Here is a 15,633-nt window from a genome sequence, read left to right on the forward strand (position 1 = left end):
CAGACCTTTGAGGAAGGGGCCGACTTTATCATAGTGTTGATGTTCTTCTGACATTGCTGACTGTGTGTATATGATAGTCCAAGTATAATAGCCTCCAGGGTTTTATATGGCTGTAAGTGCTCACTTAACACAAGCTGATGTTTTCACGCATGTGTTGGTTTTATCCTGGGGCTTGCATGCCATTACCTATATGCGGAGCCACTGAGACTGCACATGAAAAGAAATTTAGTGGGATCATTTGCTCAGGCTCCAAGTCATTGTTCTAGTCATTTCCCCTAGAAATGCTAAGTTACTGCTTTGAGCACCTGAAAATACGTGGCTAATCCTTGCTTAAGAACTAATGTGTAGCTATAAAAACACAGCACTAGAATTTTATTTTCACTCTGCAATTAAGTTTCAAAAGACAAGTGGTAATTTCCAGAGGCATGTAATTCTATACTTTTGAACCACTTTTTAAAATTACTTGGAAGATGATAAGTACAGAAGAGGATGTGAAGAAGAGTTCATTACTAAGGCTAGAAAGCTCAGACCACACTCTACCACACCAGTTGTGTCCCATTTTCCTTGTTCTGCAATTACTCTACCTCTCAGGTGAAAACTGCAAGTAGTCCCAGAGAACTGTAGGTAGAATCCATCTCAAAGTCATAAATCCATCCAGATGGATTGACTTAGTCTGTGGGTTGAAGGAAGTGGCTCTTCCCCTTGCTTGCTGTTGATGAGCCCACACCTGGAATGCTGGATCCAGTTTGGGCAACTCGGTACTAGAAAGGTATTCACATGCAAGAGTTTAGTGGAGGCCATTAAGATAGTCAGGAAGTTTGCAAGGCTCAGCTGATCTAGAGCCGGCAACAGTCCTGCAGTAACTGGGAGCCTGGACTAGATATGGCTTTTCCCACAAGCAGTCTTATGGTTTATCAACAAATTCTGTAAAAAATCTTTCCTCCTCCCCAGCATGAAGCAAAACTTCCCCTTTCTTAACAACATACAGTCAGACCACAGCAAACAGTGAACTCTCTGCTCATAAAAGCTTGCACCATCAGTGCAAGAGAAGAGACACTCCACTAGAAGAGACATTGACATTAGGTGGGAGTGGCCCTCCAGAAACTTTCATCCCCCAGTCCAGGTCATACTTACACTGGTGTGGCCCGACACTAGTGTGGCAATTCCCTGGCAAGATGAACTTGCTTCTTCACTGGTGCACTCCGCTGGTCTCATTTGGTAGGGAAAGAATACCTTGGAAAGCTACAGATTCACGTATTGGTGATGAGTGATGAAGTTTAGATCATTCCATCTCCCATGGAAAAGCATGCTGAAGAATAGATTTTAAAAATAAAATGGAGTAAAAGACTCACTTGCACTGTTCAGTGCAAAGCCCAGGACCTTTGTTCCTGTTGCAGGGATTCATGCCACTTGCTAAGAATTCTGTAGCTTCATGATAATTAAAATAATGTGTCCTTATTTACATGCAGGCACCTGACTGTTTGACTTAGCAAAGAGGACATCAAATGAAAAGGAAATTCCAAGATCCATCAAACAGTAATCCTCTCTCTTTCTAGTCTTCCTCTTCTAGTTACTCATTGCCAAGCTAAGCCTGATTTGAAATGGATAGAAGAGTACACTTTGCAACTGTCTTTGGAAACAAGCAGCATCAAATGACTCATAAGGTCAAGCATGAAGGGGACAATCTTGCTTATCTACATAAGCTACCAAAGAGGAATCTGTTAAAGAGCTGGACTATAAATCTCTGTCAATGATTATTGTGATAGCAAAGAGGAAAGGCTGACAGCTAATTCAAAGTTTTTACAATCTTATTTTTAAATCCATCTGATATCTGTCAATTAATTTAATTCCGTAAGCCTAGATTCAAATGGACCTATGGAGACATTGCAGATAGAATTCTAAAAGACATTATGACCCTGAGCCCAAAATGTGATGTGAAATGCAGACTAACCTGCACCTCCCTGTTTGAGCTCAAAGCCCCCATGTGTCCCTCATCCTGTGCTGTGTGTCTGCTTAGCCCTGACCTGCCTGAGGACTATGGGTTTGGGGGTCACAAGTATTATCTGTTCTTCAGAAATTTCCTAGGAGCTGCATACCATTTTTTTTTCCGCTGGATGCACACTTGTGGTTGTTTTTACAGTGTTTTTTTTTTCTCCTGCAGTCCTTGTTGCCAAGGGATTTTCTCCATCCTCCTCTGAGCTGTTATACTGCACCTTCTCCTGGGGCTGTCCTTGCCAGAGGAGGTTTCTTCAACACATCTTTCCAGGGATTATGAAACAGTATCTGGCCCTTCCTTCTCTGCCACAGAAGAGCTTCAAGTTCCTTCAAGTCTGTCTTCTGGAGAAGAATGACAATCATTTATGTTAGAAATGACTTTCAGAGATCATTTAGGTGTGCAAGTTTCCTTTAATTTTCCTAAAAAGGTAGGTTTCCTTAGTCAGTGGAGGCCTGGCTTTAAGATGGAAAAATGGTGTGAGGTGAGTTTGAAATATCTCAGAGAGATCTTACCTCCAGCCTTTGTCCTGGGAGATTTGCAGTTTCTTGTCTCTCTAAGTCTGGTGGCTGAGCAGCTCGTCGGTTGGGACAAGTGTTCCAGAATAAGGAAGTATATCTGGTTCAGGACTTCCTTTGCCTTGACAGTCTCTGCAGTCCCTGGAAGCTTGCTTAGATCTTGGTTAGAAATGGCCCAATAGACCATTTCTTTTTATCTCCCATAGGTTTCCTAGAAGGGTATGGAAAGGTCAGGGACAATGGGCAGAGGAGAATCTAGTCCTCCTGGATACAATATCATCTTTCCTCTCCTCAGATATCATGCATGGCCTTCATCCCTTAGGTGTCTGGAAAGGCTTCCCAAGCTTTGTAAGACATTGGCAAAGGACATGTGGCCCAGAGTGAAGTTCACAGCAGTGTGAACAGCATGGTCCTGTTGGCTTTAGCAAACACTAAGCTGAATCTCACCAAGAAGGAGACGATCACAGTGGTCAAACCTATTTGACCCATTTGCCCTTCATGTCACAGTGTGCCCATGTTAGTCTATATGGCTCTTAGTTTACATGGCTCTTGATCTACATAGCAGTAAGGGACATACTGGAAGAGCCTCACCAAGCCCTATCAATGATAAAGCGCAGCAGAGAGGAAAGCATCATGTTGGGCATTGACCCGGCACCCTATGTTGGCCTCATCGCTCAAAAGCTGTCTGTCTGCACCCACCACATGCTTTGTTAATGGCACTAGGTAAAGGGAAGCCACAGCTCCTGTCTCGTGTCAGGATGAGGGAGGAAAGGAAGGAATAGACTCCTGCATTGTGTCAGCAAAATGATAACCTCTCTCCCCAAGATACAGTAGCTCCCCCAGCTGATCCTCAGCTCCATTCAGACAGCAGGACCACTCTCAGAGGTGCACATGGATCCCTATGTATCCTACCTTTCACTTGAACCTGGATATATTCTCTACAAGCAAGGAGCTCTGGCCTCTCTCTGCTTGTCAGAGGAAGAAACACTGGTTGTGAGTAAAAGTGCTGATAAGGGAAGTGTTATCTTTCTCTCGGTTATTCTGCGATAAGATTTGTTGCTTGACGCTTTCCTTACAGGCCGCTGAAGAAAGCAGTTAGAGTGGGAGCAGCCTTAACAAGAAGAGTGCTGTAGCCTGGGTAGCTCCAGGACTCCTTATCCACTGAAGGCACCTCCCCAGCAGGAAGAGGTGCTTTTTATGGCTGTTCTGGTTCTCTTGAGACTGTTCCCACGGAGAGCTCCCCAGACCTATCAGTGCGACGTGAGCGTGTGTGTGCACCGTGCTTCAGTTTTTCTTCTTCTCCCCAGGCAACCAGAAGAGTCCACAGAAGCCAAGACGGTTCAGAGTGGCCATATGCAGCACTGTCCTTCAGTTCCCTTGAGTGCCACAGACATATGAGACCTCTCACAGGCAAAGGAGGTGGAAACAGATGACCCTTAACCTAGGGTAACTGGCTCATGGTGGTGTTGATGGCCAGGCTGTAGGTAGCTTGTGTGGAGTCGATAAAGGCTGTGAGCACAGCCAAGTCCAGAGGACTACCGCAAACAAGAGGCCTGATAGAGGCTCCCAAAACTCAGTGCCATTCCTGGGTTGGCTGGCCCTCACCTTCCACTCAGGTGGCTGAGGGCAGTGGGGCTTCAGTAGGAAGTTGGCCTCACCTGTCTGACACTGTTTCCCCTTGCACAACCGCAGGAGCAGTGGTGGGAGGTGGAGGCTACCAGGAAGGGGGTGCACTTCATTGCATCTGATACTCCCTTCAGCCCTCCTCCAAAGGCGGGGAGGAGGTCCTGGACCTGGACCCTAGGATCCCAGATGGGATCTTCTCTGTGAGTGGGCAGCTAATGTGACCTCCTGTTCACAGAAATCTTGTGCTAAGCCTTCACCACCACTTCCAGTTCCGCTTGGACAGCACTGGAAAGGGGGAAGGCATGGATATTTTGTGTGCTTCTTGATTGATGAAGGCAATGAGATGAGTCTTAAGCCTCACAGCGATGGGAATTGGTGAGGCAGAAAGGTCTCATGGGCTGTTCCTCTGCCTCTGTGGGGTCTCCCTGACAATAGCAGCTCCCGCAGTTTGACCTCCTCACACCACAAAGTGGACAGCTACACTTGCTGGAGAATCCCAGTACAGGGTTTGTAAAGGCACTGAACCATAACACAGCTTTCTCCTCCTAGCTCCCCTTCTGGCCAGTGCAGCATAGTTTGTGCACCAACCTGCCTTCTCTCACTGCTTTGGACTGAGTGCAGCATCCTCCCTATCCTGGCCACAGAGAGCCTGAAAACCTTCACTGATTTTGATCAGCCAACAGCCGTTGCTCTGCAGCAGCTTCCCTCCTATGTGGACTGGTGAATGCTATAGTGCACCATTTACTGCTGGAAGCCCTGTACCTCCAGCTTCTTGTGACCTGCTCTCCTGCATCCATATCTAACTGAGCTGGAAATGTCACTTTCCTCCCGAGGAAATGTCCCCATGCTACAGAGCTTCCACAAGTCTCTTGGGTTGTGTCTTAAGTATTTGGGGTTATGAGTAACTACAAGAAAAGGTTTAAGTAGTTTATGGAAGAAAACAAGAGATTTTGTGCTGCTCTCATCGATATCAGGCACTCAAGGGGATAACATAATTTTATGTTAGCTGGGAAATCTAGGACCATCTATTACAGAGATCAAAATGATGCCAAGATACTTGAATGGGGAACTCATCCCAAAAGTAGCTGCCCATAGGGAATGTGCTGTACTTGTTTACTTACAGGGCTAGTGGAAGCTTTTTGCTTTGACAACTGCAAGGTGCTTTAGCACTTCTGACATTGCAACAGCAGAGGTCAAATTGGATGTCAAAAGGTTGAAAGGATGCTGTACAAAGTACAAGCATGTGATAGTCTCTCATGCTAAGTCCCAGGGGTCAAAGCAGGTGAAGCCATAACACACAGGTATATGTGGAGCACTCATAGCTCTGGGCCAGTGGCAGGGACATCCCAGTATATCTTACTGATTATTCAGCTATAAAAATCCATAAATCCCTAAAATCAAGAGTGACCTCACGACTGGTCAGCCATGTGCTCTGGGAGACTGGCCAGTGTATTCACTAAGTCAGACAATGGCAACAGAAGGCCCTATCCCACCCCAAGATGAAGAAGACCATCTGTGTCATGACATTATAGGAACCTAGAAAAGCCACCCACATATGCACAGAGGAGAAGACCACAAGACCCAAAATGTGTGAAAAGAGAAAGGAAGTCACTTTCTGTCATTACTTCATGAAAAAGTCTGGGTAAATGACACAGTCTCTCTCCATGAGGCATCCATGTGTTTGAAATCCTGTCCTGAAGGCTAGCTGGGGAGCCAAGTATGCAACAGCTATGCAGAGGGGCTTCCTGTCCTTGTCCCAAATGGCTTTTTCCTAACAAAAGTACATGGTTTAGACTATTTTTAATCTATCTCACACAGCTGTTTGCAACCATCTTTCTCTTGCCTAATGAAGCTCAGCAGGGTTGGAATGAATTTACTCAGATGATGAAAACAAAGCAATTTCCAGCCTTTAGGAAAGTGAACAGTGTACCAGAAAGGCAAACTGACTGTAAGGAAGACCTTCAGACTGAAGATGACGAGAAAGGGCTGTAGGGTTCACCATGCAGAAGCCACAGAATTCCAGCCACCTAAAAGTAATAGTGAGGTTTAACTTTGCAACATGACTTGCATTTCTGCCGGGCAAATCAAATCTGCTTTTTAGAAACCTGGATAAACACTGGTCTGTAAACTTAAGCTGAACCTCTAAACTGCAAACCAGTAGGGCACCATTCAGACTTCTACAGGATGACCTTTCAGGTGAGACATAATAGCAGAGAGGGCAGGGGATACATGAGCCATCCTCTATGGGCAACTCCAAAATGACTGCCTTTGCTAAAGTGACAGTATTTTCCCTATCGTGGCCTAAAGGCGGTATAGGAAGGGAACTTGTCAGGATAGTTGGGTTTTATTACTCATATGGAAATAGCTGATCTAAATCACTCTACAGTGCTTGAGTTTATCAGACAAAAGACAAAACAAAAAATTAAAATAGAACTGGCGTGTAGTATTCATTATCCTCGTTGTCATTTTCCAGAGGAATATTCAAAGCCTCTGGTATTTCTGCGTCGGCTGGTTTCAGGACTGCCTCTTCACCTGCAAAGCATTTAAGAGACAGGTCATGATGTATCAGATGGCTCTTATCCTTTATCCCTCAATGACATGCTGAACTAAAGCCCTGGTGGCTGAAATCCTGTATGATACATGAAATGGTTTCTGGCAGCTTTACTGTTTTTTAAATGACATGCCAGTCCCCTGGGTTGCTAAGGAGAGTTGGAGGGAGTAAATCCCAATGAGTTCAGAGGCAGAAGACAAATAAATGCAAGACTGCATTTATTTGCAGCCCTGATGTTTGTCATTTTCAAGATTTCAGGGCTTGGGAGCTAGATTCATGTGATGTGACACGGCCCCATTAGCATCTGGTCCCAAGTTGCAGAATGGTTGTTTTCCATGGCACAAACCTGTTAGAAGTCTCATAGCAAAAGGCCTCTCCTTCCCTCCCCAGCAACATGTACTGGAAATGCAGAGTGTTCCCAAGGCTCCCTGGCTCACTGCTCATTAAAGCTTTGGGATTGAAGGATGCTTACCTCTACTGAAATACAGATCCCAGGTTTTCCTAGTTTGGAAGCAATTCGTATGCCTAGTTTGCACTTTCAATCTTTGGTCTTTCAATCCAGAAAAAAAATGTCTTCTCAAGCCAGATCTGAGAAGAAGTCTTACTGGCCCAAGCAGTGCTCATGATGAATATATTTACTGAGCCCAGATGGCAATTTGATGTTCAGACGGGTTTAGGTCCCTTGCTCAAACAGGTCCCAAAGAGGGTAGCTCCCAGCAAACATGCACTCCTTGCCCCAGCTCCTACCTTTCCCTTCCCACAACATTGGGATCAGATCAGTAGATTGTACTGGAGAACATTTACACTTTGGAACTCCCTGACCAAGAGTCTCTAGAGACCACATTCACTTTTCACCCTGACCTGGCTCTTTCCAGGGAATTGATGAGCACAGCGACCAACCACCAAGCCTGGCTAAACCTGACACCCAGTTTCTAATTGCTTTTGTTTCAGGTAGCAGAGGACCCGGGGCAGAAACTTCTGAGTGAACCAGTTGTTTTTGCGAAAAAGAGTCTTTGAACCTTTCTCCTATGAAGGTACATTAGGGCACAGCCACAAGTTCCCAGTGTGAAAAGGCCCACAGAGATGACTTTGGGACAAGGACCTGTTCAGAGATCACAGGCTCCATGTTAATGACCTGCTGACAGAAGTGGGCTTTGATAACTCTCCACAACTTGGAGACCAGCATCTACCTCCTCACTCCACCGACCTCCTCACAGCTACCCAGGTCATGTTTGAGGGGTAGACACCTGGCCCCTCATGCTGCCAAAGAGTTGGCTGCAAGGTTGAAAACTTGTCATGCTTGGTGCTAAAAGACCTGGAAATGTGTCACTGCAGTCCCTGGACACCCACCCTACAGGGCCTTGCCCACCACCTGTGTGATGCCAGTCCCTTTCTGGTAGCTCACCCACTGGAAGCTGACTCCCGTCTGCTAGCTTCCCTTCCACAGCTCCTGGAGAGGTCTCACCAAAGAGCTCCTGAGAGGTCAGCATCATTGGTGGGGCTTGACACGCTGGTGCAGGTGCTGCCAGCTCAGCTGGTGCCTGCTCATTTTCCTCCAGCACTTCAGGCTGATGATCTGGCTCCGGGTTGGGCTCCGTTTTGGGCTCTGTAACTGACTGGCGGCCTCGTCCTCTCCCTGCTCCTCTGCTCCTCTTTTGCCGTTTGCTCTTCTCCTGCTCCCTGCCAGGACATTCATACAGGCAAGGAATTGGACACAGAGCAGAGTTCATCTGGGGTTGGATTCCTTGCTGAGGATCCCAGACCCTCCTGCCCAGGGACAGCTTTGCCAGGCCCCAAGCTGTGAGCCTCACCCATTTTCCCCAGAGAAATTACACTTTTGCATTTTTAAAAAACTACATGAAATTCCTCAACCTCTTGATCCCAGCTCTAGCAACAGGCTATCTGCTTGAGCAGGGACCTGTCCTTTCAGGAGATGTACAAGGCATAGCTAAGCCCTGTTCCCCATGAGCCTACTGCCCTGTTGCCCACAGTCTACCGCACGCCCTGGTGTGGGCATGTGCACAAGTGATGCAAAACAGGAGCTACTGTTAGCTTGGGCAGGCAGAAGATATTTTCCGGCACCCACCTAGATCCCAGGGAACAAGAGGCAGAGCTATTTCAAGGGAAACTCTTCTAGCTCTCTGTTGCTGCACGAGCACAGAGCTGCTGGGCTGCCATGCTTGGGCACAGGTTAAGTGCAGAATAAAATGACTCCATGGTTTAAGTAAAATTTACCCCAGAACCCACTGAATTGAATCTTTCTCCTGGGCTTCAGCTTTTCTTTTCCGGAGCAACTCCCGGTCTCTCAAGCGGCGTGTGATGATGACATCTACAAGAACAAAGTAAGCGCTAGCATGACATCCTGGCCAAGAAACAATCCCTCCCTGCCTGGTGACACAGCCCTGATTCAGGTGACCAGTTCTGGGTTCTTTTTGTCATGAAGCAGGTCTTGGTAAAAAACAGTTTGGGGAACTGCACTTGCAGAGCAGCACCAGCAGGTAGGAGCAAATGACACTCCATGCAAAGTTCCCAGGCACCTCTGCTCTAAGTTACCCTAAATTACTAGTGGTCATTTTCCTCCTACTGCGGCAGCCTTTGGGTGTCTCTTCCCCAACCTGTCAGGAGCTCATCACTGTTCAGACCTGGGGCAGAGGAGGCATGAAGACACCATGAAATCCCTCAGCCACCCATCACTGCAGGCCTCAAGATAGTTCTTTGTGTTTGTCCCATCCACTCTTCTCCAGGTGGCTGCTACTGGCCACTGATGTAGTCAGGAGGCTTGTCTAGATAGAGCAAAGGCCAACAAATTGAGAAGAACTGTTCATATGCTTGGTCAGCTGGTCCTGCCGTGAGGCATTTGAGATACTAATATATTTTCCTGCCTTTACTGGTACATGGGAGAATGTCTGTGACTGTCAAACTATTTCACTACCACCTCTGATGGGGTCACGTCCACTGGAAAATAGCCATCAAGCAGGACTGGTACCCTTTCCTGTGAGTCTCCTGTGAAAGCCCTGCAGAGGGGCCAATTCTGCCACATGGAAACAAGTCTGTGAGGCAGAGAGTTAATCCAAAGGACACAGAATTTCCCTTCTGTGCGTACTCCTGCATGTTAGGCTGATTCATCTCCTGCAGAGTCTGGTGATCCAGAGATGGGGATATGGTGGTAGTGAGGAGACTGGCCGCAGTGACAATACAAGCAGCCCCATGCTAGTCTGCAGCAGTAAGGAGGATCATGTGAGAAGGCTTCAACGGCATTTCCATTTGGGCAAGACACTGAGGTTGCCTGCAGCCACTAGAAGAAAGGAGCACCTTTAGGAGCCCAGGTGCTTGAGCTTTGTGAGATGCCTTCATAAGCCTAAGCAAGCTGTGCCCATCTCACTGTCTAATAAGGGTTCTAAGTGGCTTCCTGAGGCAAGAAACATCCCAGCCACCTTCAACTGGACAAACGAACGCCTGAATTTCACCGAGGCCTGTACCATCTTCTCTTCTGCATATTCTGGAACTATGAACTATAATAGACAACATTCCTGACCATGTGGTAATAGGCCTTATGGTTTGTGATACAGTCAGTTTGGACTCCAGCCTGTGATAATAAAGACCTAGCTTGGATGAGGTAGTGTGAGGCCATTGCCTTTAGACAAAGGGCATTTTTCGGTAGGAGTAACACTCCTCTGGAGCCTGGAGGGAGAGGGGAATCTTCCCACACATGCACCAAAGAGATCATAACAACAGTGATTTTCAGAGGTTTAACACAATGCACACAATGAACAAGCAACAAAACTACTACCTACTCCTTATGGATGTAATCATATCCAGCTCCTTCCATGATGAGCCTCAGTTCACACTAAAATACTAAGTCATATCAGCACAGGATTGTCATTTTGTCCTTCCCTTTCCAGCTGGGATAACTGGCAGGGTGAAATGACTTCCCAAGTCTGAGATGAGACTAGAGCTCTTGTGTCCTAGCTGCCTGTGTTAACCATGAGAAAAGCCTTTTTTATATTCCAACACAGCAAAGAACAAAACTAGCAGTAGGAATCCAACTCTATCCAAAGTAGATCTTTGCACAAGCCACTAGTGATAATTAATAATAATCACAGAGTAATTTATCTTGGAAAGAAACTCTGGTGGTGTCTGTTCTAATGTCCTCTTCAAAGCCCATCCAACTTAAAAATTTCATCAAGTTGTTGATCACCTTGTCCAGATAAGTTGGGAAGATCTGGAAGATAACCTCTCTGGTCCTGCACCAGTCTCATGGTGAGAAAATTTTCCTTTATGTATAAAGGCATCTCCTTGTATGTCATGTTCTCCAGCCTTCAACAGTCTTTGTGGTCTTGCTCTGGACTAATCACAGTTTGCTTTCATCCTTGTACTGAGTTGCCAAAATCTGGTCACAGTACTCCAGATGCTGTCTAATAATAACAACAACCACAACAACAGCAAAAGCAATCCTCTATTGTGCTGTTATCTCTAGTTTGTTCTGTTATTTTATTGTTGTCATTCGTATAGCAGTTCCAGGAGCCCTCTTTGCTCTGAGCATAGCAAAGACTTGCAGGAGAAGACAGTTTGTCTCACCAAAAATTTTTCAGTCTCACTAGTCCGAAGAGAAGGGACACAATACAGATGTGGAGGCCACAACATGCATGGACAGTGGCAGAGCTTCTCAGTCCTGGCAGAGGCACCTCAGTACGACCCGAGAAGGTGTCAGTCTTGGAGGCAAAATCCACTGCACTTGAACTGCACCACATACAGCTGGGTGGATATTCTCCCAATGGGAGGCTGTTCCCCAGTGCAAAGCAATATCAGAGACTGCCGGGGCACAGCCAGCAGGAAATAACTCCACCAGTCACACAGCAAAAGGCAGGAAGCTGCCTAGGAAGAGGTGGCTAGAAGTCACAGCAGCAGGATTTGCGCAGGGCTCTAACCACTTAATCTCTTGTACATTCCTGTGCAGGCAAAACCCACCTTCTTTCTCTTTCAAGACGACTTGAGAGCAGGAAAATCATTTTTAGCTTCCTGCAGTCAGTCTCGTTCCCAACCTATCCTGAGCAAATTGGTCTTGCATGGCTAGAAAACACCCCTCATTCATTTCTAACTTGTCCAAGAGTGCACTCCCACAGCTGCCCCAAAGCTTCCTGCTTTGTCACATCCCAGAACTAGGCAGGAAAGATTGCACTAAAGTCAGCAACATGATGAAAATATCTAGCCAAACACACAAAGGTACAGAGGTGAAATGGAAAAAAAAATCTTCTAGCTAAAAGAACAATGAGACAGTATTGACAGTCTACAGATTATATTGACAGTGGCTGAGGGATTTTATCTGAGTTAAAAAGCCTTATATAGGTGTTTCTTCTTTGGGATTGCGAAATACAGCATGGAAAAAAACACAGATTTTTTGCAGTTAAATGTGTCTCCTCCATTCCCCAAGCATCAACTGGAAATTAATAATCCTTTCTTTAGAAGCCACTAGTGGCAAGGAACATTAGCTCTGCTCTTCAAAAATTCAAATTAGGTGTGATCTCAGCATTACCTGGCATAGCGTATTCCTCATGGGATGCAGAGGGTGGCAGGGAAGGGTCCGAGTAAGCATGGTCTTTGCCTAAACTCTCCATTGCTCTTTGCAGTTTTAAATAAAAAGGAGCTTAGTTCCTTGGGAAGGTCATCTGGAGTTAGTGGTGCAGCAAAAGTAGAGCTTGGAAAAAGTGCAGACTGCCCGCCCAAAACAGCTTATCTGGCCAGGCCACTAGCAGGGTAATAATATTCTCCTTATCGCAGTGCAAAGGTGTGCGAGTGTCTGCCCAGGTCCTACTGTACCGATTGCAAAACATGTTAGTGCTTCTATGCAGCAAGTAATTCCATTTTGCATAGGAAGTTTACACTTGCTGCTGCTAAACTGCAGCTCGGATGCCCTCCTTCATAACTGAGAGTGGCTGCATGGCAGGGCAGGATGCGACACTGTCTCAGTTGCTTTCCAGAGATGCAGGGAGATGTTATCAGCCCTCAAAGACTTCTTGCATGAAGTGGGAAATGGGACATAAGCTGTTCAAAAGACTTTTGTGTAGGCCCCCCAGCAGATCACAGGGCCCAGCAGTGCTGATGGAAGGGACCTGCATCTCCAGTCCAGCCCCTTACTCACAGCAGGGCTGTCCTCAGCACTAGGTTCAAGTGCTCCTGAGCTGTAGCTTGCAGCAGCAGCAGCTACAACCACACCAGAAAGCAGGTCTGGGGGCAGGAGCCACCAGATCTAGATCTATTTGTCCCAAGGACCAAAAGCTTCCTGGGCTTTTGGGAAGTGAAAGCAGCGGAGGGGACTAGCATGGAGCTAAAGTACACATGGCCCAGGGTGTTTTCCACTGAGCAGCTCCTTGAGATGGCAGAAACACTTGAGGAGCTACTGATATCACTGGGCTGGTGTTGCAGCTGGACATCTGGCCAAGCACCCTCAGTTCCTCAGGCAGAGAAACTGGAAATGGATGTGGCCCAGGCCTAGCTGAAATTTATAGTGGAGTAGAGGTAGTAGGGAAGTAGAATCATAACTTTACGTGAAGTGTGCAGCTGTAACAGTCAGAAAGCTTAACCAAATTGCACAAATTCAGAGAGAGGGTCATCCACAGCAATAAAGGTGCAGAGGTGTCCCAAGCTTTGACCCAGTCTGCTGCAGAACTCTTCTGGAGAAGAGGACACTGCATTGCTGGCACCGTGGGGGGGAGAGGGGGATGAGAAAGCAAAGCAGCCTCTAAAATAAGCCTAGCATCCTCGGCACTGGCATATCTCTGCCATGAAGTTTTTCCCCTTATTGCACAGGCTATTTGAGACTTGATGGTGGGGTCTGAAATTTCATCACCATTATTTCGTCATCAAAGCCTTCCAATGGGTTGGTAAAACCACTTCTTTGGGGTTTAAAGCAATTCTCACACAAGAGGCAAATCCTTACAGGGATTTAGGTCCCAGGAGATGCAAGTACAGGCTCATTAAGGTTTTAAAGCCCATCTATCCCATTAAGCACCTCTAAAGAGGCTGAGGGCACAGCCACTCTTTCTTTTAGGTATAACCTTTACAACTGTATTGGTTTCTATCTAACCAGGATTTGCAGTGTAAAAATGGCTGAAATGGAGTAAACATCCGCAGTACCAGCTCTGAAGTGTCATATGACAGTATTCTGCTGAGTCAAGAGTGATTTATCAGACCTCACCAGGCTTTGGAGCAATGGAGTCTCCTGCCTCCCAGACACAGCATGGGGGTGGGGGGAGCAGCTGAGCTGAGCCACAGGCTGAGCAGATGTAGCTGCTTCAGCAGTAGGGCCGAAGCTCACCAGCCCCAGCGTGAGCTTCCCGGCAGCCATGTGCATGTTCACACGTTTCCCAGGTAGAGTGTGCTACAGCTGTGCACCCAAGGTCAGCTTTTCAGGAGCCCTGCCTGAGGAAGGGGTACCACCAAGCCATGCAGCATCGCACAGCGCTGCAGGATGCACCCCCCCACACAATGGTACTGCACACCTTCCCTCCACTTGTGACCAACCCCCCTCTCCGGGAACAGCTTGGCAGCCCCACATCTCCATGTGCCATGCACCCTCCTGGCCCACCCTCCCCTATCAGAGCCTTCCCATTGCTGCTCTGCTGGCACCACCCTGCTGCAGCTTTGGGGGCTATTGAACCTGCCCCACCTCTCTGGAGGTGCCATGTAATCTGCATTGGACACAGGGGAGGAGGAGCCCCGGAGGAAAGTGGTAACATGAAGGATAAGCAGACTGGCAGCAGAGATGTCCAAAAGCCCTCAGGGTCTGAGCTGCCACTGATGCAAAGGTTACATCTTAAGAAACCAACATACCTGCAATTTTAAAGTTGTGCTGGAGCTTTCAGTGCCCCAGAGAGGGAAGCTGCAGCAAGAAAAAGCAGTATGTAAAAGAAAGCCTGGTGAGGACACAAGACAGGCCAGATCTGCTCACCTCCTGGGGAGTGCTCATCTGGGGACTCCCTGCAAAAGACACTATCCTTCCCATGAAGGGTGGGCCAATGCCCCGGGGACCTGAGTGGTAGCCGTGTTATAGGGATCTTATACCCTTGCAGCTCCTTGAGTATGTTGGAGTGAAGTTATGCGCACTGGAACCAGCCCTGAGCCTGAGTAGTTGAATATCACATGGAGAAGAGTGCTGGTAAAAGCTGCATCCCAAACACTCAGTACTGGGAGTGTTAGAAACTGCGGTGATGTGCCCCTGGTCCATCAGAGCAGCTATGTGCATGTGTAACACTAAGCTCTTCCACTGTGCCCATGCATGAGAAACTCTGAAGGCCCTTTTGCAGCAGAGGGCTGAATTTCTGCCTTGTCTCACTGTAGAAAACAGAGGCAGGCTGACCCAGGTGTCCCAGCCATGCAGACCACACTGACCCAGGAGTGTGCCAGGAACAACCACTAAAGTATATGCTCCTCTGAGAGCATGGATCCAGCCTCATTCCTCCTACTGAATTTACTGGTGTTGCTTATTGTCAGTCCGCTTCATGATGTAGGTGATTTGCTCTCGAGCTTGTAGCTGACTAGCTCGGTAGAGGACCAATTGGTGAAATCCTCAACCTGTGCAATCTCTTGGTGGGAGTCTCTGTGCTGATTCGTTATCTTGCACTGCCTGGCACTGCTGCAGCAGGTCCAGAGACCTGCCTGCCTCTCGCTACAAACTGCTCCCTCCTACTTCTCCATCTGCCACCCCTTCTTCAACAGCATGAAAAAAAAACAAGCAAATCCACAGGCTGCAGGTCCCTGGAGAGGCAGGAGGATGGGTGTCACTGAACTCAGCGTGTGGTGAGCCAACACCGATCACACCCTAAGGCTGCCCAAGCTTTGACCTTGCAGGTCTGGCCCACAAGTGTGTGCTTCAGCTCTGCTGTTTCTGAATAAACACTCCACGTTGTGCTGGAGGCATGCGGTTTCCCTCTTCAGAAGAGCCCCTG

General features: G+C 47.4%; 1 protein-coding gene and 1 long non-coding RNA gene across 4 annotated transcripts; both read right to left on the reverse strand.

Moving 5' to 3' along the window:
* Window positions 1-366: 366 nt before the first annotated feature.
* LOC134153753 (uncharacterized) lies at window positions 367-4,950 on the reverse strand. The gene is made up of 4 exons (XR_009961215.1): window positions 2,509-4,950; window positions 2,097-2,337; window positions 1,135-1,309; window positions 367-761 (listed from the first exon to the last, which is right to left on the reverse strand). It is a non-coding gene; the product is annotated as an uncharacterized LOC134153753 (long non-coding RNA).
* A 1,512-nt stretch (window positions 4,951-6,462) lies between these two features.
* On the reverse strand, window positions 6,463-12,565 carry HEMGN (hemogen). Of its 3 annotated transcripts, none has more exons than XM_062600160.1 (4): window positions 12,222-12,565; window positions 8,924-9,017; window positions 8,094-8,368; window positions 6,463-6,669 (listed from the first exon to the last, which is right to left on the reverse strand). In XM_062600160.1, the coding sequence occupies exons 1-4, from the start codon at window positions 12,301-12,303 to the stop codon at window positions 6,560-6,562; spliced, it is 561 nt and encodes a 186-aa protein (XP_062456144.1). In that variant the 5' UTR covers window positions 12,304-12,565; the 3' UTR covers window positions 6,463-6,559. The 3 variants fall into 3 exon arrangements, with proteins under 3 accessions (XP_062456144.1, XP_062456142.1, XP_062456143.1); XM_062600158.1 differs by lacking the exon at window positions 12,222-12,565 and adding an exon at window positions 10,887-12,023; XM_062600159.1 differs by lacking the exon at window positions 12,222-12,565 and adding an exon at window positions 10,887-12,006 and having other exon boundaries at window positions 8,936-9,017.
* Window positions 12,566-15,633: the final 3,068 nt, after the last annotated feature.

This window comes from Rhea pennata, chromosome Z (assembly GCF_028389875.1).
Source record: "Rhea pennata isolate bPtePen1 chromosome Z, bPtePen1.pri, whole genome shotgun sequence".
Taxonomy (NCBI): Eukaryota; Metazoa; Chordata; class Aves; order Rheiformes; family Rheidae; genus Rhea; species Rhea pennata.

What these genes read in the sequence shown, in the direction of transcription:
- HEMGN (XM_062600158.1), bottom strand. Translation starts at nt 10,995, where the DNA reads ATGACATACAAGGAGATGCCTTTATACATAAAGGAAAATTTTCTCACC. An exon ending in TCCCAACTTATCTGGACAAG is followed by an intron (nt 9,018 to 10,886) that starts GTGATCAACAAC and finishes TTGTTCTTGTAG; the next exon opens with ATGTCATCATCACACGCCGC. An exon ending in CGGGAGTCAGCTTCCAGTGG is followed by an intron (nt 6,670 to 8,093) that starts GTGAGCTACCAG and finishes AATGCTTTGCAG; the next exon opens with GTGAAGAGGCAGTCCTGAAA.